This window comes from Salmo salar, chromosome 17, assembly GCF_965601325.2.
Source record: "Salmo salar chromosome 17, fSalSal1, whole genome shotgun sequence".
Lineage (NCBI taxonomy): Eukaryota > Metazoa > Chordata > Actinopteri > Salmoniformes > Salmonidae > Salmo > Salmo salar.
In genome coordinates this window covers 84379119-84401821 of record NC_138307.1, presented here as the reverse complement: position 1 = coordinate 84401821, position 22703 = coordinate 84379119, and the positions used below count along the sequence as shown (strand labels likewise).

At 45.2% G+C, this 22703-nt stretch overlaps 1 protein-coding gene across 1 annotated transcript; it reads right to left on the bottom strand.

The window, feature by feature from the left end:
* Positions 1-985: 985 nt before the first annotated feature.
* On the bottom strand, positions 986-22191 carry LOC123743792 (deoxyribose-phosphate aldolase). Its single transcript, XM_082964291.1, has 9 exons — positions 22041-22191; positions 19741-19838; positions 18516-18663; positions 17723-17818; positions 11283-11417; positions 7761-7889; positions 2560-2672; positions 2168-2317; positions 986-1886 (listed from the first exon to the last, which is right to left on the bottom strand). The coding sequence occupies exons 1-9, from the start codon at positions 22069-22071 to the stop codon at positions 1830-1832; spliced, it is 957 nt and encodes a 318-aa protein (XP_082820417.1). The 5' UTR covers positions 22072-22191; the 3' UTR covers positions 986-1829.
* Between the last annotated feature and the right edge of the window lie 512 nt (positions 22192-22703).

The following is a 22703-nucleotide window of genomic DNA, read 5'->3' as shown; positions in this document are numbered from 1 at the left end:
TTCCCCCCTCTCTCAACAGACTCAATCCCTCTTCAGACAGACTTCCCCCCCCCTCTCTCCCTCAACAGACTCAATCCCTCTCCACTCCCTCTCAAGACTTACATCCCTCTCAAGACTTACATCCCCATTACACAATTAATGATGTTATTTCATTGATCCTCTCCTCTGTTCTCGTCAAGGTCACGGCCCGGCATATCTTCCTTAAAGATGAAAAGAAGAGCGGGAAGGAAGAGGAAGAAAGTTTTCTTCCGTCTTCAAAACGAAGCTGCGTCCAAACTGAGAACTGTTTCAATCAGATCATTTCAACTCCACTTAACCCCTCATTAACCCTCTTTGTTCACTGAGCTCCCAGCTAATGAAATTAGACCAGAAGAACGGTCCCGAACATTTTCAGCACACAGGCAGGCACGCCATGAGAGACAGGTGGAGCGTCCTAAACTGTTCACATGAATAGCTGATTATATACTGTAGATACCATAATAAAGGGCACACAGACCCTAAAGCTGTTTGTCTTTTAATATCAACGACATGCTCAGAAAGAGAAACTCTAGTGGTGTATTACAGTTACCCTGTTAGTCAGAGCTGTAGGTCAGCACTGTAGGCTGTTAGGGCTAGAGCTGTTAGGGCCAGAGCTGTTAGGGCCAGAGCTGTTAGGGCCAGAGCTGTTAGGGCCAGAGCTGTTAGGGCCAGAGCTGTAGGCTGTTAGGACCAGAGCTGTTAGGGCCAGAGCTGTTAGGGCCAGAGCTGTAGGCTGTTAGGACCAGAGCTGTTAGGGCCAGAGCTGTGGGCTGTTAGGGTCAGAGCTGTTAGGGCCAGAGCTGTTAGGGCCAGAGCTGTTAGGGCCAGAGCTGTTAGGGCCAGAGCTGTTAGGGCCAGAGCTGTTGGTCAGAGCTGCAGGTCAGAGCTCCAAAGACCAATTTCCATTTTGTGAGAACCTAATGCACAATACAGTTCTCTGACTTTATCTCATGTGAATAACAATCCATAATGTTTGATGGTCTTTAATCACACCTCAACATTTTCAACAAAATGTCCAGACAGACATGATTACAATGGGTGGCAATCTTTCATTACAACGACAACAGTAATAGACAGACGGAAAACTGAATTAAGAGCTTTATATTGTCTATAATATAGTACTCTCAAAACAACTACAGTTTAATGGATCATTAAGACTGACTCAGCAACACTCAATTCATACAGCATCATAGTTTCACATTGTTTGGATGGGAACTAGATGAAACAATACTGGCTAACTGTCTCAAGGCACAAAGAGTAAGATATTACAGAAGTATTGTACATCCTGTATATAGTAAAATGGCATATGTACCAGAAGTACTGTATACAGTAAAATGGCAGATATACCAGAAGTACTGTATACAGTAAAATGGCAGATATACCAGAAGTACTGTATACAGTAAAATGGCAGATATACCAGAAGTACTGTATACAGTAAAATGGCAGCTATTCCAGAAGTACTATATACAGTAAAATGGCAGCTATCCCAGAAGTACTGTATACAGTAAAATGGCAGATATCCCAGAAGTACTGTATACAGTAAAATGGCAGATATCCCAGAAGTACTGTATACAGTAAAATGGCAGATATCCCAGAAGTACTGTATACAGTAAAATGGCAGATATCCCAGAAGTACTGTATACAGTAAAATGGCAGGCTCTCTTCCCTTCACTTGACATGGTCATCTGGTCAAATCAACATATTCCTGACAAATACAGTTACAGACATATCTTCCAGGAACCAATCTGCACAGTGATAGGCTGGTTCGGTGAGGTTTCAGATTGGTCACTTTGGAAATGGTAACCATGGTTTCAGGCCATGGGCATCTGGTGATAGGCTGCGTAGCGACCAGTCACGTAATGGTAGATCTGGAGAAAAGAGAGAAACAGGGAATAACAGAAGATGAAAGAGGATGACAGGTAAAAACACTTAGCTAGATAGAGCAGACCATTTAAATATGACCCTGTTGTTATTGGGACGTCTAGAACACTGACATGTACAGGTTAAAGGTCAGGACTAATGGACAAACTAAACCATTATTGTGTCCTACAGTACCAAGCCATCCCACTCTCAGCACTAAAATCAGCCACGTTATGGGACGTGTTTTAAAAGGACCTGAGTGTGTGAGTGTGAGTGTGTGTGTGTGTACCTGTCTCTCTATGTCAGCCAGTAGACTACTAGCCCCCAGTCTAAAGAGGTGAGGGCTCAGCCACTCGTCTCCCAGCTCTTCCTTCATCAGAGTCAGCCACACCAACGACTCCTTGGCTGTACGGATCCCACCAGCAGGCTTAAAACCAACCTAGGGGAACAGGATACAGGAACAACAGATAGACGTCAGTGAGGCAACAACACAACTTCACCAGGGATAGAAGACCACTCAACAGGGAACAATGTTTATTTCAATCCATTTTAGGTAAATACATATATCTGATGATGAACGGCATTGATTAGAACGGAGTTAATTCAGCTAACTTGACTGGACGGAATCTAAAGAAAAGCACACACACACACACACACACACACACACACACACACACACACCTTATGTCCAGTCTTCAGGAAGTAGTCCCGGATGGCTCTGACCATCACTATGGCGACAGGGTAGGTAGCGTTGACAGACTCCTTCCCTGTTGACGTCTTGATGAAGTCCGACCCTGTTGTTACACAAACACACACAGACGTTGTTAAAAAGACGACCTTGTTTCACCAACTGACCTCAGGGCATTGGGAAAGTATTCAGAACCCTGGACTTTTTACACATTTTGTTACGTTAAATGTAAAAACAAAATCCTCAATCTTCACACAGTACCCAGTAATGACAAAGTGAAACAGGTTTTTCAAAATGTTTGCTAATTTTATTAAAAACAAAAAACAGAAATACCTCATTTACATAAGTATTCAGACCCTTTGCTAGGAGACTCAAAATTGACCTCAAGTGAAGCCTGTTTCTATTGATCATCCTTCAGATGTTTCTACAACTTGATTGGAGTCCACCTGTGGTAAATTCTATTGATTGGACATGATTTGGAAAGGCACACACCTATATATATATATAAGGTCCCACAGTTGACAGTACATGTCAGAGCAAAAACCAAGCCATGAGGTCGAAGGAATTGTCCGTAGAGCTCTGAGACAGGATTGTTTTGAGGCACAGATCTGGGGAAGGGTACCAAAAGATTTCTGCAGCATTGAAGGTCCCCAAGAACACAGTGGCCTCCATCATTCTTAAATGTAAGAAGTTTGGGACCACCAAGACTCTTCCTAGAGCTGGCCGCCCGGCCAAACTGAGCAATCGGTGGAGAAGGGCCTTGGTCAGGGAGGTGACCAAGAACCCGATGGTCACTCTGACAGAGCTTCAGAGTTCCTCTGTGGAGATGGAAGAACCTTCCAGAAGGACAACCATCTCTGCAGCACTCCAACAATCAGGTCTTTATGGTAGAGTGGCCCGACGGAAGCCATTCCTCAGGCACATGACAGCCTGCTTGGAGTTTGCCAAAAGGCACTTAAAGACTCACAGACCATGAGAAACAAGATTCACTGGTCTGATGAAACCAAGATTGAACTCTTTGGCCTAAATGCCAAGCGTCACGTCTGGAGGAAACCTGGCACCATCCCTACGGTGAAGCATGGTGTTGGCAGCATCATGCTGTGGGGATGTTTTTCAGCGGCAGAGATTGGGAGACTAGTCAGGATGGATGGAAAGATGAACGGAGTAAAGTACAGAGAGATCCTTGATGAAAACCTGCTCCAGAGCGCTCAGGACCTCAGACTGGGGCGAAGGTTCACCTTCCAACAGGACAATGACCCTAAGCACACAGCCAAGACAACGCAGGAGAGGCTTTGGGACAAGTCTCTGAATGTCCTTGAGTTACATTACTGCTGCTCTTCAATGAATTATTATTAATTTTACTTAACACTTATTTTTCTTAACTGCATTGTTGGTTAAGGGCTGGTAAGTAAGCATTTCACTGTAATACCTGTTGTATTCAGCATTTCACTGTAATACCTGTTGTATTCAGCATTTCACTATAATACCTGTTGTATTCGGCATTTCACTGTAATACCTGTTGTATTCAGCATTTCACTGTAATACCTGTTGTATTCAGCATTTCACTGTAATACCTGTTGTATTCAGCATTTCACTGTAATACCTGTTGTATTCAGCATTTCACTGTAATACCTGTTGTATTCGGCATTTCACTGTAATACCTGTTGTATTCGGCATTTCACTGTAATACCTGTTGTATTCGGCATTTCACTGTAATACCTGTTGTATTCGGCATTTCACTGTAATACCTGTTGTATTCAGCATTTCACTGTAATACCTGTTGTATTCGGCATTTCACTGTAATACCTGTTGTATTCAGCATTTCACTGTAATACCTGTTGTATTCGGCATTTCACTGTAATACCTGTTGTATTCAGCATTTCACTGTAATACCTGTTGTATTCAGCATTTCACTGTAATACCTGTTGTATTCAGCATTTCACTGTAATACCTGTTGTATTCAGCATTTCACTGTAATACCTGTTGTATTCAGCATTTCACTGTAATACCTGTTGTATTCAGCATTTCACTGTAATACCTGTTGTATTCAGCATTTCACTGTAATACCTGTTGTATTCAGCATTTCACTGTAATACCTGTTGTATTCAGCATTTCACTGTAATACCTGTTGTATTTGGCACATGTGACAAATACAATTTGATTTGAGTGGCCCAGCCAGATCCCGGACTAGATACCTGATCGAACATCTCTGGAGAGACCTGAAAATAGCTGTGCAGCGACACTCCCCATCCAACCTGACAGAGCTTGAGAGGATCTGCAGAGAGGAATGGGAGAAACTCCCCAAATACAGGTGTGCCAAGCTTGTAGCATCATGGCCAAGAAGACTCAAGGCTGTAATCTCTGCCAAGGGTGTTTCAACAAAGTACTGAGTAAAGGGTCTGAATACTTATGTAAATGTGATATTTAATTTATTTTTGCTGCAAAGAATTCTACAAACGTGTTTTTGCTTTGTCATTATGGGGTATTGTGATGTCATTATGGGGTATTGTGATGTCATTATGGGGTATTGTGATGTCATTATGGGGTATTGTGATGTCATTATGGGGTATTGTGATGTCATTATGGGGTATTGTGTGTAGGTTGACGAGGGGGAAAAACATAATCAATTTTAGAATAAGGCTGTAACGTAACAAAATGTGGAAAAAGTCAAGGGGTCTGAATCCTCTCTGAATGCTCTGTTTAACCTGCAAAATAACATCTGGTGGACAATTTCGTGTTATTGTCACCATGACAATTCCTTCTAGCCATCAATATGGAATCTATTCGGCTTTTCAACAATTCCAGAAAGATCCCATTCAAGCAGGATGCGCTATAGAAATAGGAAACTAGACATACAGATGACCTACAATACAGTACACACATTTAACACTCTAGAAATTCTAGAAATACATTTGTAGGAATAAAAATAGGAAATTTAGAGATGTCATCAGACTGGACTAAAATACAATATGATACTACTACAGTATAAGAGGTACAGCTAGTTCTAAAGTATCTCTGGCTGAAACAGGACATTACAGTGAGGCCCACTCTGCTCCCAGGGTCTCCAGAGACATTACAGTGAGGGCCGCTCTGCTCCCAGGGTCTCCAGAGACATTACAGTGAGGGCCACTCTGCTCCCAGGGTCTCCAGAGACATTACAGTGAGGGCCGCTCTGCTCCCAGGGTCTCCAGAGACATTACAGTGAGGGCCGCTCTGCTCCCAGGGTCTCCAGAGACATTACAGTGAGGGCCGCTCTGCTCCCAGGGTCTCCAGAGACATTACAGTGAGGGCCGCTCTGCTCCCAGGGTCTCTAGAGACATTACAGTGAGGGCCGCTCTGCTCCCAGGGTCTCCAGAGACATTACAGTGAGGGCCGCTCTGCTCCCAGGGTCTCCAGAGACATTACAGTGAGGGCCGCTCTGCTCCCAGGGTCTCCAGAGACATTACAGTGAGGGCCGCTCTGCTCCCAGGGTCTCCAGAGACATTACAGTGAGGGCCGCTCTGCTCTCAGGGTCTCCAGAGACATTACAGTGAGGGCCGCTCTGCTCCCAGGGTCTCCAGAGACATTACAGTGAGGGCCGCTCTGCTCCCAGGGTCTCCAGAGACATTACAGTGAGGGCCGCTCTGCTCCCAGGGTCTCCAGAGACATTACAGTGAGGGCCGCTCTGCTCCCAGGGTCTCCAGAGCCAGAGGAGAACATATGGTGTCTGTGACACTGTAACAGGGCTAACAGAGGGTGTGTGCTGCCTGCTTCATCAATATAACTCTTCATTTATCCCCTTCCTTCCCTCCCGTTCCTTCCATCCCTACATTTATCCCCTTCCTTTCCTTCTGAGACAATTATGTCTTATCAGCTTTCTGGATAAAAATAGAAGATGAAATGACAGGCTGTTAATAGATGAACCACAAACCCTGGTAAAAAAACCATCATCCCTCTATTCTCCTCTCCTCCTTTCCCTCCATCCCTTCTGCCTCCTCCCCCTAGTCTCTAATGACTGTTCATTACTACACTGATGAACACTTTACAGATATGTACTATGTATTTTTACAGTCAGAGTTTTTCTTTATTTCTTCCCTTCTTTCTTTCACTCACTCTCTCTTTCTTTCTTTGTCTCTCGCTCTCTTCCTCTTCCCACCATCGCCCCCTTTCTCTCTCCCGCATAACCCCCTCTCTCTCCCGCATAACCCCCTCTCTCTCTCCCGCATAACCCCCTCTCTCTCTCCCGCATAACCCCCTCTCGAAACCCCCCCTCTCGCTCTCGCATAACCCCCTCTCTCTCTTCCTCATAAACCCCCTCTCACCATCTTTCCCTCTCGCTCTCCCCCCTCTCTCACCATCTTTCCCTCTCGCTCTCCTCCCCCCCTCACCATCTTTCCCTCTCCCTCTCGCTCTCCTCCCCCCCACTCTCTCACCATCTTTCCCTCTCCCTCTCGCTCTCCTCCCCAATTCTCTCACCATCTTTCCCTCTCTCTCCCTCTCTCTCCTCATCCCCAGACGGAGGAATAATTCTGTACATTGGTTATGGGGATGTTAATGAGTTGATAATTGATAGAGGTTATTAAACGAGGATGTCGGTAATGACGCTCGTTTCATTTGGCTAGCGCGGGCAAGCAGGCAGTGTGTGTGTGTGTGTGTGTGTGTGTGTGTGTGTGTGTGTGTGTGTGTGTGGCGGAGTAAAATAGCCGCCGTCATAGATTAATAGGCAAAATTATCATTCAATTTCTGGAATCTCATACGCAATTTATAGAACAAGGGGAGATTAAGGAGCAGAGCTGAGACAAAAGCAATGTATTTTAATAATGATCTCTATCGGACCGGCTGACAATTTGGTACAGTAATCAGGCTTATTATGTGACAGGGAGCTAAGTGTACAGTTCAGTGTGTGTGTGTGTGTGTGTGTGTGTGTGTGTATGTGAGAGAGAGAGAAAGAGAGAGAGAGTGTTCATCAGGTTAGCTAAGTACAGAGACAGAGAGTACAGCCTGTACAACAGCTCCCCCCAGAGGAGGACATGACAAACTGCACCATGTGTAAAACAATATCACTGGTCCTGATTCAGGGGAGAGATGAGCACATTCAACTCAACATTTTCACAAATCATTCATCAACGAGAGAAAATGGGAGCTGGATCTCAAGTATAATACCAACCTGTGTGTACGTGTGAGTGTGTGTGAGAGAGAGAGAGGGAACACTCACCAGCCATCATAGCCACCAGACTAGCCTTGTAGACATTGGTGTAGGTCCCCAGCTCTCCTATAGCCAGGATGGACTTCATGTGAGCCTCCCCACAGGCCTCTCTGAACTGACACACCTCATCATACATGGCTGAGGAGAGACACGGGATTTAAATGGAAACTTTATTGAGGAGAGAGACGGGATTTAAATGGAAACTTTATTGAGGAGAGACACTTCACCACACACCTTCACTGCCATAGCAACACCATAGCTCATACTGCCATAGCAACACCATAGCTCATACTGCCATAGCAACACCATAACTCATACTGCCATAGCAACACCATAGCTCATACTGCCATAGCAACACCATAACTCATACTGCCATAGCAACACCATAGCTCATACGGCCATAGCAACACCATAGCTCATACTGCCATAGCAACACCATAGCTCATACTGCCATAGCAACACCATAGCTCATACGGCCATAGCAACACCATAGCTCATACTGCCATAGCAACACCATAGCTCATACTGCCATAGCAACACCATAGCTCATACTGCCATAGCAACACCATAGCTCATACGGCCATAGCAACACCATAGCTCATACGGCCATAGCAACACCATAACTCATACTGCCATAGCAACACCATAGCTCATACTGCCACAGCAACACCATAGCAACACCATAGCAACACCATAGCAACACCATAGCTCATACTGCCATAGCAACACCATAGCTCATACTGCCATAGCAACACCATAGCTCATACTGCCATAGCAACACCATAGCTCATACTGCCATAGCAACACCATAGCTCATACTGCCATAGCAACACCATAGCTCATACTGCTATAGCAACACCATAGCTCATACTGCCATAGCAACACCATAGCTGTTTTTAATATGTTTTATGTACACTGCCGGTCAAAAGTTTTAGAACACATACTCATTCAAGGGTTTTTCTTTATTTTTAAATAACACATATGGAATCATGTAGTAATCAAAAAAGTGTTGAACAAATCAAAATATATTTTATATTTGAGATTCTTCAAATAGCCACCCTTTGCCTTGATATGTATGTGAGTGAGTGAGTGAGTGAGTGAGTGAGTGAGTGAGTGAGTGAGTGAGTGAGTGAGTGAGTGAGTGAGTGAGTGAGTGAGTGAGTGAGTGAGTGAGAGAGTGAGAGAGTGAGAGAGTGAGAGAGTGAGAGTGAGACCTCAAAGTCAACAGTGAAGAGGCAACTCTGGGATGCTGGCCTTCTAGGCAGAGTTCCTCTGTCCAGTGTCTGTGTTCTTTTGCCCATCTTACTGACTGACTGACTGACTGTGTGTTTACATGTTCCAGCTGACTGACTGACTGTATGTTTACATGTTCCAGTTGACTGACTGACTGACTGTATGTTTACATGTTCCAGTTGACTGACTGACTGACTGACTGACTGTATGTTCCAGTTGACTGACTGACTGACTGACTGTATGTTCCAGTTGACTGACTGACTGACTGTATGTTCCAGTTGACTGACTGACTGACTGACTGACTGACTGACTGACTGCATGTTCCAGTTGACTGACTGACTGACTGTATGTTTACATGTTCCAGCTGACTGACTGACTGTGTGTTTACATGTTCCAGTTGACTGACTGACTGTATGTTTACATGTTCCAGTTGACTGACTGACTGACTGTATGTTTACATGTTCCAGTTGACTGACTGACTGACTGTATGTTCCAGTTGACTGACTGACTGACTGACTGTATGTTCCAGTTGACTGACTGACTGACTGACTGACTGTATGTTCCAGTTGACTGACTGACTGACTGTATGTTCCAGTTGACTGACTGACTGACTGACTGACTGCATGTTCCAGTTGACTGACTGACTGACTGTATGTTTACATGTTCCAGCTGACTGACTGACTGTGTGTTTACATGTTCCAGTTGACTGACTGACTGTGTGTTTACATGTTCCAGTTGACTGACTGACTGACTGTATGTTTACATGTTCCAGTTGACTGACTGGCTGACTGTATGTTTACATGTTCCAGTTGACTGACTGGCTGACTGTATGTTTACATGTTCCAGTTGACTGACTGACTGACTGTATGTTTACATGTTCCAGTTGACTGACTGACTGACTGTATGTTTACATGTTCCAGTTGACTGACTGACTGACTGTATGTTTACATGTTCCAGTTGACTGACTGACTGACTGTATGTTTACATGTTCCAGTTGTCTGACTGACTGTGTGTTTACATGTTCCAGTTGTCTGACTGACTGTGTGTTTACATGTTCCAGTTGTCTGACTGACTGTGTGTTTACATGTTCCAGTTGTCTGACTGACTGTGTGTTTACATGTTCCAGTTGACTGACTGACTGTGTGTTTACATGTTCCAGTTGACTGACTGACTGTATGTTTACATGTTCCAGTTGTCTGACTGACTGTGTGTTTACATGTTCCAGTTGTCTGACTGACTGTGTGTTTACATGTTCCAGTTGACTGACTGACTGTGTGTTTACATGTTCCAGTTGACTGACTGACTGTGTGTTTACATGTTCCAGTTGTCTGACTGACTGACTGTATGTTTACATGTTCCAGTTGTCTGACTGACTGACTGTATGTTTACATGTTCCAGCAGACTGACTGACTGTATGTTTACATGTTCCAGCAGACTGACTGACTGTATGTTTACATGTTCCAGCAGACTGACTGACTGTATGTTTACATGTTCCAGCAGACTGACTGACTGTATGTTTACATGTTCCAGTTGACTGACTGTATGTTTACATGTTCCAGTTGACTGACTGTATGTTTACATGTTCCAGTTGACTGACTGTATGTTTACATGTTCCAGCTGACTGACTGTATGTTTACATGTTCCAGCTGACTGACTGTATGTTTACATGTTCCAGCTGACTGACTGTATGTTTACATGTTCCAGCTGACTGACTGTATGTTTACATGTTCCAGTTGACTGACTGTATGTTTACATGTTCCAGTTGACTGACTGTATGTTTACATGTTCCAGCTGACTGACTGTATGTTTACATGTTCCAGTTGACTGACTGTATGTTTACATGTTCCAGCTGACTGACTGTATGTTTACATGTTCCAGTTGACTGACTGTATGTTTACATGTTCCAGTTGAATGACTGACTGTATGTTTACATGTTCCAGGTGACTGACTGTATGTTTACATGTTCCAGCAGACTGACTGACTGTATGTTTACATGTTCCAGCAGACTGACTGACTGTATGTTTACATGTTCCAGTTGACTGACTGTATGTTTACATGTTCCAGTTGACTGACTGTATGTTTACATGTTCCAGGTGACTGACTGTATGTTTACATGTTCCAGCAGACTGACTGACTGTATGTTTACATGTTCCAGTTGACTGACTGTATGTTTACATGTTCCAGTTGACTGACTGTATGTAACAGGCTGTTCTGGAAGCAGAGGGTGGTCTGACCCGGTACAAGCCAGATGTACCTAATAAAGTGTCTGGTGAGTGTCTATAATAAGATATACCATACCTTCCCACTGTCCAGTGAGGGCCAGAGTCCTGTTAATGACTATATCGATCTCCATAGCTCCATCCTCTACAGCCATACGGACCTCCTCCAGCCTGGTCTTCAGTGAGGTCTGGCCTGCAGGGAAACCTGTCGCCACTGAGGACAGGAGCAGCAGGATGGAGAGAGAGAAGACAGTGGCTTTGCTGAGTCACTATCTACAGTTTTTCATGTCATAATATTCTGTTATTTCATTCATGTTGTGGCTGTAAGAGTCGTTTATGTGTTATAATTAAGCAATAAGGCCTGAGGAGGTGTGGTATATGGCCAATATACCACGGCCGAGGGCTGTTCTTAGACACGACGCAACGCGGAGTGCCTGGATACAGCCCTTAGCCGTGGTATATTGGCCATATACCACAAACCCCTTAGGAGCCTTATTGCTATTATAAACTGGTTACCAATGTAATTAGAGCAGTAAAAATACATGTTTGGTCATACCCGTGGTGTACGGTCTTATATACCATTGCTGTCAGCCAATCAGCATTCAGGGCTCCAACCACCCAGTTTATAATTGCATATATGAATCGATCAATAAATCAAAATAACAAAGAAACATAAAACCAATCAGAGGATGACGGAAGTGACAAAACACACCTGGACTGTCCAACTACAGAATGATACGGAGGTAGACTTCCTCCTCTCTCTCTCTGTAACCTGAGGAGACAGGTAGGAGACAACATACACCTGGACTGTCCAACTACAGAATGATACGGAGGTAGACTTCCTCCTCTCTCTCTCTGTAACCTGAGGAGACAGGTAGGAGACAACATACACCTGGACTGTCCAACTACAGAATGATACGGAGGTAGACTTCCTCATCTCTCTCTCTAACCTGAGGAGACAGGTAGGAGACAACATACACCTGGACTGTCCAACTACAGAATGATACGGAGGTAGACTTCCTCCTCTCTCTCTCTAACCTGAGGAGACAGGTAGGAGACAACATACACCTGGACTGTCCAACTACAGAATGATACGGAGGTAGACTTCCTCCTCTCTCTCTCTAACCTGAGGAGACAGGTAGGAGACAACATACACCTGGACTGTCCAACTACAGAATGATACGGAGGTAGACTTCCTCCTCTCTCTCTCTAACCTGAGGAGACAGGTAGGAGACAACATACACCTGGACTGTCCAACTACAGAATGATACGGAGGTAGACTTCCTCCTCTCTCTCTCTCTAACCTGAGGAGACAGGTAGGAGACAACATACACCTGGACTGTCCAACTACAGAATGATACGGAGGTAGACTTCCTCCTCTCTCTCTCTAACCTGAGGAGACAGGTAGGAGACAACATACACCTGGACTGTCCAACTACAGAATGATACGGAGGTAGACTTCCTCCTCTCTCTCTCTAACCTGAGGAGACAGGTAGGAGACAACATACACCTGGACTGTCCAACTACAGAATGATACGGAGGTAGACTTCCTCCTCTCTCTCTCTCTAACCTGAGGAGACAGGTAGGAGACAACATACACCTGGACTGTCCAACTACAGAATGATACGGAGGTAGACTTCCTCCTCTCTCTCTCTAACCTGAGGAGACAGGTAGGAGACAACATACACCTGGACTGTCCAACTACAGAATGATACGGAGGTAGACTTCCTCCTCTCTCTCTCTAACCTGAGGAGACAGGTAGGAGACAACATACACCTGGACTGTCCAACTACAGAATGATACGGAGGTAGACTTCCTCCTCTCTCTCTCTAACCTGAGGAGACAGGTAGGAGACAACATACACCTGGACTGTCCAACTACAGAATGATACGGAGGTAGACTTCCTCCTCTCTCTCTCTCTAACCTGAGGAGACAGGTAGGAGACAACATACACCTGGACTGTCCAACTACAGAATGATACGGAGGTAGACTTCCTCCTCTCTCTCTCTCTAACCTGAGGAGACAGGTAGGAGACAACATACACCTGGACTGTCCAACTACAGAATGATACGGAGGTAGACTTCCTCCTCTCTCTCTCTCTAACCTGAGGAGACAGGTAGGAGACAACATACACCTGGACTGTCCAACTACAGAATGATACGGAGGTAGACTTCCTCCTCTCTCTCTCTAACCTGAGGAGACAGGTAGGAGACAACATACACCTGGACTGTCCAACTACAGAATGATACGGAGGTAGACTTCCTCCTCTCTCTCTAACCTGAGGAGACAGGTAGGAGACAACATACACCTGGACTGTCCAACTACAGAATGATACGGAGGTAGACTTCCTCCTCTCTCTCTCTAACCTGAGGAGACAGGTAGGAGACAACATACACCTGGACTGTCCAACTACAGAATGATACGGAGGTAGACTTCCTCCTCTCTCTCTCTCTAACCTGAGGAGACAGGTAGGAGACAACATACACCTGGACTGTCCAACTACAGAATGATACGGAGGTAGACTTCCTCCTCTCTCTCTCTAACCTGAGGAGACAGGTAGGAGACAACATACACCTGGACTGTCCAACTACAGAATGATACGGAGGTAGACTTCCTCCTCTCTCTCTCTAACCTGAGGAGACAGGTAGGAGACAACATACACCTGGACTGTCCAACTACAGAATGATACGGAGGTAGACTTCCTCCTCTCTCTCTCTAACCTGAGGAGACAGGTAGGAGACAACATACACCTGGACTGTCCAACTACAGAATGATACGGAGGTAGACTTCCTCCTCTCTCTCTCTCTAACCTGAGGAGACAGGTAGGAGACAACATACACCTGGACTGTCCAACTACAGAATGATACGGAGGTAGACTTCCTCCTCTCTCTCTCTAACCTGAGGAGACAGGTAGGAGACAACATACACCTGGACTGTCCAACTACAGAATGATACGGAGGTAGACTTCCTCCTCTCTCTCTCTAACCTGAGGAGACAGGTAGGAGACAACATACACCTGGACTGTCCAACTACAGAATGATACGGAGGTAGACTTCCTCCTCTCTCTCTCTAACCTGAGGAGACAGGTAGGAGACAACATACACCTGGACTGTCCAACTACAGAATGATACGGAGGTAGACTTCCTCCTCTCTCTCTCTAACCTGAGGAGACAGGTAGGAGACAACATACACCTGGACTGTCCAACTACAGAATGATACGGAGGTAGACTTCCTCCTCTCTCTCTCTCTAACCTGAGGAGACAGGTAGGAGACAACATACACCTGGACTGTCCAACTACAGAATGATACGGAGGTAGACTTCCTCCTCTCTCTCTCTCTAACCTGAGGAGACAGGTAGGAGACAACATACACCTGGACTGTCCAACTACAGAATGATACGGAGGTAGACTTCCTCCTCTCTCTCTCTAACCTGAGGAGACAGGTAGGAGACAACATACACCTGGACTGTCCAACTACAGAATGATACGGAGGTAGACTTCCTCCTCTCTCTCTCTAACCTGAGGAGACAGGTAGGAGACAACATACACCTGGACTGTCCAACTACAGAATGATACGGAGGTAGACTTCCTCCTCTCTCTCTCTAACCTGAGGAGACAGGTAGGAGACAACATACACCTGGACTGTCCAACTACAGAATGATACGGAGGTAGACTTCCTCCTCTCTCTCTCTAACCTGAGGAGACAGGTAGGAGACAACATACACCTGGACTGTCCAACTACAGAATGATACGGAGGTAGACTTCCTCCTCTCTCTCTCTAACCTGAGGAGACAGGTAGGAGACAACATACACCTGGACTGTCCAACTACAGAATGATACGGAGGTAGACTTCCTCCTCTCTCTCTCTCTAACCTGAGGAGACAGGTAGGAGACAACATACACCTGGACTGTCCAACTACAGAATGATACGGAGGTAGACTTCCTCCTCTCTCTCTCTCTAACCTGAGGAGACAGGTAGGAGACAACATACACCTGGACTGTCCAACTACAGAATGATACGGAGGTAGACTTCCTCCTCTCTCTCTCTAACCTGAGGAGACAGGTAGGAGACAACATACACCTGGACTGTCCAACTACAGAATGATACGGAGGTAGACTTCCTCCTCTCTCTCTCTCTAACCTGAGGAGACAGGTAGGAGACAACATACACCTGGACTGTCCAACTACAGAATGATACGGAGGTAGACTTCCTCCTCTCTCTCTCTCTAACCTGAGGAGACAGGTAGGAGACAACATACACCTGGACTGTCCAACTACAGAATGATACGGAGGTAGACTTCCTCCTCTCTCTCTCTAACCTGAGGAGACAGGTAGGAGACAACATACACCTGGACTGTCCAACTACAGAATGATACGGAGGTAGACTTCCTCCTCTCTCTCTCTAACCTGAGGAGACAGGTAGGAGACAACATACACCTGGACTGTCCAACTACAGAATGATACGGAGGTAGACTTCCTCCTCTCTCTCTCTAACCTGAGGAGACAGGTAGGAGACAACATACACCTGGACTGTCCAACTACAGAATGATACGGAGGTAGACTTCCTCCTCTCTCTCTCTAACCTGAGGAGACAGGTAGGAGACAACATACACCTGGACTGTCCAACTACAGAATGATACGGAGGTAGACTTCCTCCTCTCTCTCTCTAACCTGAGGAGACAGGTAGGAGACAACATACACCTGGACTGTCCAACTACAGAATGATACGGAGGTAGACTTCCTCCTCTCTCTCTCTCTAACCTGAGGAGACAGGTAGGAGACAACATACACCTGGACTGTCCAACTACAGAATGATACGGAGGTAGACTTCCTCCTCTCTCTCTCTAACCTGAGGAGACAGGTAGGAGACAACATACACCTGGACTGTCCAACTACAGAATGATACGGAGGTAGACTTCCTCCTCTCTCTCTCTAACCTGAGGAGACAGGTAGGAGACAACATACACCTGGACTGTCCAACTACAGAATGATACGGAGGTAGACTTCCTCCTCTCTCTCTCTAACCTGAGGAGACAGGTAGGAGACAACATACACCTGGACTGTCCAACTACAGAATGATACGGAGGTAGACTTCCTCCTCTCTCTCTCTAACCTGAGGAGACAGGTAGGAGACAACATACACCTGGACTGTCCAACTACAGAATGATACGGAGGTAGACTTCCTCCTCTCTCTCTCTAACCTGAGGAGACAGGTAGGAGACAACATACACCTGGACTGTCCAACTACAGAATGATACGGAGGTAGACTTCCTCCTCTCTCTCTCTAACCTGAGGAGACAGGTAGGAGACAACATACACCTGGACTGTCCAACTACAGAATGATACGGAGGTAGACTTCCTCCTCTCTCTCTCTAACCTGAGGAGACAGGTAGGAGACAACATACACCTGGACTGTCCAACTACAGAATGATACGGAGGTAGACTTCCTCCTCTCTCTCTCTAACCTGAGGAGACAGGTAGGAGACAACATACACCTGGACTGTCCAACTACAGAATGATACGGAGGTAGACTTCCTCCTCTCTCTCTCTAACCTGAGGAGACAGGTAGGAGACAACATACACCTGGACTGTCCAACTACAGAATGATACGGAGGTAGACTTCCTCCTCTCTCTCTCTAACCTGAGGAGACAGGTAGGAGACAACATACACCTGGACTGTCCAACTACAGAATGATACGGAGGTAGACTTCCTCCTCTCTCTCTCTAACCTGAGGAGACAGGTAGGAGACAACATACACCTGGACTGTCCAACTACAGAATGATACGGAGGTAGACTTCCTCCTCTCTCTCTCTAACCTGAGGAGACAGGTAGGAGACAACATACACCTGGACTGTCCAACTACAGAATGATACGGAGGTAGACTTCCTCCTCTCTCTCTCTAACCTGAGGAGACAGGTAGGAGACAACATACACCTGGACTGTCCAACTACAGAATGATACGGAGGTAGACTTCCTCCTCTCTCTCTCTAACCTGAGGAGACAGGTAGGAGACAACATACACCTGGACTGTCCAACTACAGAATGATACGGAGGTAGACTTCCTCCTCTCTCTCTCTTACCTGAGGAGACAGGTAGGAGACAACATACACCTGGACTGTCCAACTACAGAATGATACGGAGGTAGACTTCCTCCTCTCTCTCTCTAACCTGAGGAGACAGGTAGGAGACAACATACACCTGGACTGTCCAACTACAGAATGATACGGAGGTAGACTTCCTCCCTCTCTCTCTAACCTGAGGAGACAGGTAGGAGACAACATACACCTGGACTGTCCAACTACAGAATGATACGGAGGTAGACTTCCTCCTCTCTCTCTCTCTAACCTGAGGAGACAGGTAGGAGACAACATACACCTGGACTGTCCAACTACAGAATGATACGGAGGTAGACTTCCTCCTCTCTCTCTCTAACCTGAGGAGACAGGTAGGAGACAACATACACCTGGACTGTCCAACTACAGAATGATACGGAGGTAGACTTCCTCCTCTCTCTCTTACCTGAGGCGACAGGTAGGCTGGAGTTGGCTGCTTTCAGTGCCTTCACAGCATCAGCCACACGAGACGGGTACACGCACACTGCTGCAGTGGTCACACCTAGATACACAGATACAATCAGAACACATAGTTAAAATACATCTCTTAGCTAACTGAGACAACACACCGCTGCAGTAATCACACCTAGATACAATCAGAACACATAGTTACTCTTCGCCAACACCAAAGACAGGCCTATCATGCGGGACAATAAGGAGCACGTCGCCCCCTAGCGGGACAATAAGGAGCACGTCGCCCCCTAGCGGGACAATAAGGAGCACGTCGCCCCCTAGCGGGACAATAAGGAGCACGTCGCCCCCTAGCGGGACAATAAGGAGCACGTCGCCCCCTAGCGGGACAATAAGGAGCACGTCGCCCCCTAGCGGGACAATAAGGAGCACGTCGCCCCCTAGCGGGACAATAAGGAGCACGTCGCCCCCTAGCGGGACAATAAGGAGCACGTCGCCCCCTAGCGGGACAATAAGGAGCACGTCGCCCCCTAGCGGGACAATAAGGAGCACGTCGCCCCCTAGCGGGACAATAAGGCGCACGTCGCCCTCTAGTGGGTAAATATTCCATGAGTTGTGAATTGAAGAACAAGTATGAAGTATAGCACATCAGTCATGTTTAGGAGGATGTAGACTAACACATTTCATACACAGGATTGATGAAGAGCTATGTAAAGCTAGTCTGTCTCTAGAGCAGGGTGAGGTGGAGAGAGGGAGAGACACGGACAGACAGACACACACCCCACTACCTTTGTCCTGCATGTCCATGCTCTTCAGCAGGTCGCTGCGTACAGGCTGGGTAGCCTTCATACACAGCCGGTGGACGTTGCCGGGAGTGTCGTCACCAGCTAGGGTCGTCAGGTCAATACAGGTCACCGCCCGCAGCAGCCACGCCGCCTGGAGACAGAGAGCATTATGGGTAATGTTGTAACACAGAGCCAGATGTTTGTTCTCAATACAAGGGGTTGGTGTGGACAACACTTCAACACTAGACAACATACAAAACCATACATAATGTAAATCCTTATTCTAATAGTAGGATACAAAATGAGAGTACTGCATATCCTTATTCTAATAGTAGGATACAAACTGAGAATACTGCATATCCTTATTCTAATAGTAGGATACAAACTGAGAATACTGCATATCCTTATTCTAATAGTAGGATACAAACTGAGAATACTGCATATCCTTATTCTAATAGTAGGATACAAACTGAGAATACTGCATATCCTTATTCTAATAGTAGGATACAAACTGAGAATACTGCATATCCTTATTCTAATAGTAGGATACAAACTGAGAATACTGCATATCCTTATTCTAATAGTAGGATACAAACTGAGAATACTGCATATCCTTATTCTAATAGTAGGATACAAACTGAGAATACTGCATATCCTTATTCTAATAGTAGGATACAAACTGAGAATACTGCATATCCTTATTCTAATAGTAGGATACAAACTGAGAATACTGCATATCCTTATTCTAATAGTAGGATACAAACTGAGAATACTGCATATCCTTATTCTAATAGTAGGATACAAACTGAGAATACTGCATATCCTTATTCTAATAGTAGGATACAAACTGAGAATACTGCATATCCTTATTCTAATAGTAGGATACAAACTGAGAATACTGCATATCCTTATTCTAATAGTAGGATACAAACTGAGAATACTGCATATCCTTATTCTAATAGTAGGATACAAACTGAGCATCACTTTATCCTTTCATCTTGAGTGTCTTCTTATGAGACTTATAGGAAAACATTGGAGATGGTTTTTTATTCACACACTCCAAAACTAACCCCCAAAGCCAACCCCCAAAGCCAACCCCCAAAGCCAACCCCCAAAGCTAACCCCCAAAGCCAACCCCCAAAGCTAACCCCCAAAGCTAACCCCCAAAGCTAACCCCCAAAGCTAACCCCCAAAGCCAACCCTCAAAGCCAACCCCCAAAGCTCCTACCTGCCACTGTTTCTTGTTCTTGTTGTGTCCTTGGATCTGCTGAGCTCTCTTCAGCACTGCCTGGGTGTTCACCCGCACCTTGGACACCCACTGCAGGTCTGACACACACACACACACACACACACACAATAACAACATCAAAATGGAAGGTTGATAAGAAACACGTTAGTTGATCTGTGGTCGCTGTCCACAACGCTTCTATATAAGTTTATATTGAGGTATACGCCTATTTCTAACTGAGTCCACTATTCTGTTCAGATATCTACTGAATATCAGTAGGTCTACAGCAGTTAACCACTGACGGTTAGGCCTGTAACTAAATGTTTTCCGGGATCTTAGTACAGTCAGAAAACAAGAGATCACTGATAGTCACCCCGCCCTGTGCAACTGGGTCCTGGACTTCCTGACGGGTCGCCCCCTGGTGGTGAGGGTAGGTAACAACATCTCCACCCCGCTGATCCTCAACACTGGGGCCCCACAAGGGTGCATTCTCAGCCCTCTCCTGTACTTCCTGTTCACCCACGACTGCGTGGCCATGCACGCCTCCAACTCAATCATCAAGTTTGCAGACGACACTACAGTGGTAGGCTTGATTACCAACAACGACGAGACGGCCTACAGGGAGGAGGTGAGGGCCCTCGGAGTGTGGTGTCAGGAAAATAACCTCACACTCAATGTCAACAAAACAAAGGAGATGATCGTGGACTTCAGGAAACAGCAGAGGGAGCACCCCCCTATCCACATCGACGGGACAGTAGTGGAGAAGGTGGAGAGTTTTAAGTTCCTCGGCGTACACATCACGGACAAACTGAAATGGTCCACCCACACAGACAGAGTGGTGAAGAAGGTGCAGCAGCGCCTCTTCAACCTCAGGAGGCTGAAGAAATTTGGCTTGTCACCGAAAACACTCACATTCTTTAACAGATTTTTACATTTTAGTCATTTAGCAGACGCTCTTATCCAGAGCGACTTACAGTAGTGAATGCATACATTTGATTTCGTGCATTTTTATTTATTTATATAAATGTTTTTTTTTGTACTGGCCCCCCATGGGAATCGAACCCACAACCCTGACGTTGCAAACACCATGCTCTACCAACTGAGCCACAGGGAAGGACCCCAGCATCCTTTCGGGCTGTATCTCCGCCTGGTACGGCAACTGCTCCACCCATAACCGTAAGGCTCTCCAGAAGGTAGTGAGGTCTGCACAACACATCACCGGGGGCAAACTACCTGCCCTCCAGGACACCTACACCACCCGATGTCACAGGAAGGCCAAAAAGATCATCAAAGACAACAACCACCCAAGCCACAGCCTGTTCACCCTGCTATCATCCAGAAGGTGAGGTCAGTACAGGTGCATTAAAGCTGGGACCGAGAGACTGAAAAACAGCTTCTATCTCAAGGCCATCAGACTGTTAAACAGCCCTTCACTAACATTGACTGGCTGCTGCCAACATACTGACTCAATCTCTAGCCACTTTAATAATTCAAACTTTAAACAATGCCACTTTATATAATGTTTACATACCCTACATTACTCATCTCATATGTATATACTGTATTTTATACCATCTACTGCATCTTGCCTATGCCGTTCGGGCATCACTCATCCATATATTTATATGTACATATTCTCATTCATTCCTTTAGATTTGTGTGTATTAGGTAGTTGTTGGGGAATTGTTAGATTACTTGTTAGATATTACTGCATGGTCGGTAACTAGAAGCACAAGCATTTCGCCACACTCGCATTAACATCTACTAGCCATGTGTATGTGACCAATAACATTTGATTTGACATGATTCACCCTATCTACTCTGAGTGTCATGTGAAACATATTATCCAGGACATCATGAGTCAAGACTACCAACATTCACTAATTCAGCATAAAACGTTAACTAGCTACTATCTTTAGTGTTCACTAGACACGATACAAAGTATCTCTGATCTCTGAATGTTACTTAACTAAACGTTAGATATATATTAACACGTTGACAGGTACAATGTGCAGTGATTGTTAATACATTGTGTACTTAAATTTACATCACGTGAGAGCGGTAAACGTTACTTCTTACATGCATTTGTTTGAAACCAAACTCTTCCTGTTAGGCCTAAGTGTCACAGTCAAAACATTGATTATCAAGAATGTCCTAAATCTAAACACAGCCTCTATGATAGTAGCTAGAGTTGATACTAGCTAGCTGCACATGCTAACACAATCGATAGCTATTTCACTGGATTTGACTAATGTTTCAGGATAAACATGTATTTCCCACAATAAAGAAGCGAGTCTTACCAAGGGGCATGCCCGGGTTTCTTGCAGACATGGTTAACGACGATTAAACGACCAAAATGAGTTATTTTTCCAGCAGATTCACATAGCAAGCTAATTTGCTACCAGCAGAGTTTCCGGTCTATGGATCTCTTCCTGACGTATAGTTACCGCCCCCCTCAACCCACCAATCACGGTTCAGCTCGAAATGGCGTCGTAAGATGTACATTTGAAGGATCCTCATCAATTAAAAAAGATGAATGACATATTTTCAATTATAATATAGTTTTTTTCATAAGAATGTTTTAACCAAAAGTTGTACTTATACATTCTGTATTTATTGTGTCAATAACTATTTATTGTGTCAATTTTTATTTGTTTAAATATTCAAAAATCAAAGCAATCGATTTAACCAGGCTATATCTTAGTCCTTCATGTAAAATCTTGGATAATACTCCAAATGCTGTACACATTTATTGCAAGTCTCACTAACCACATTTTTTTGTTCCTGCCTAGACGTGACATCCTTCAACCATTGCCAAAACCAGAACATGACCAGAATACTATGAAACAAGTTGAGACTTTTTACCACACTGACCGAAACCATGCATTTCTACAGAGCAGTCAATCTGCCAAGATGCCAACAGTCTATGGGCCCACCCAGAAGCAGTATGTAGGCTATGAATG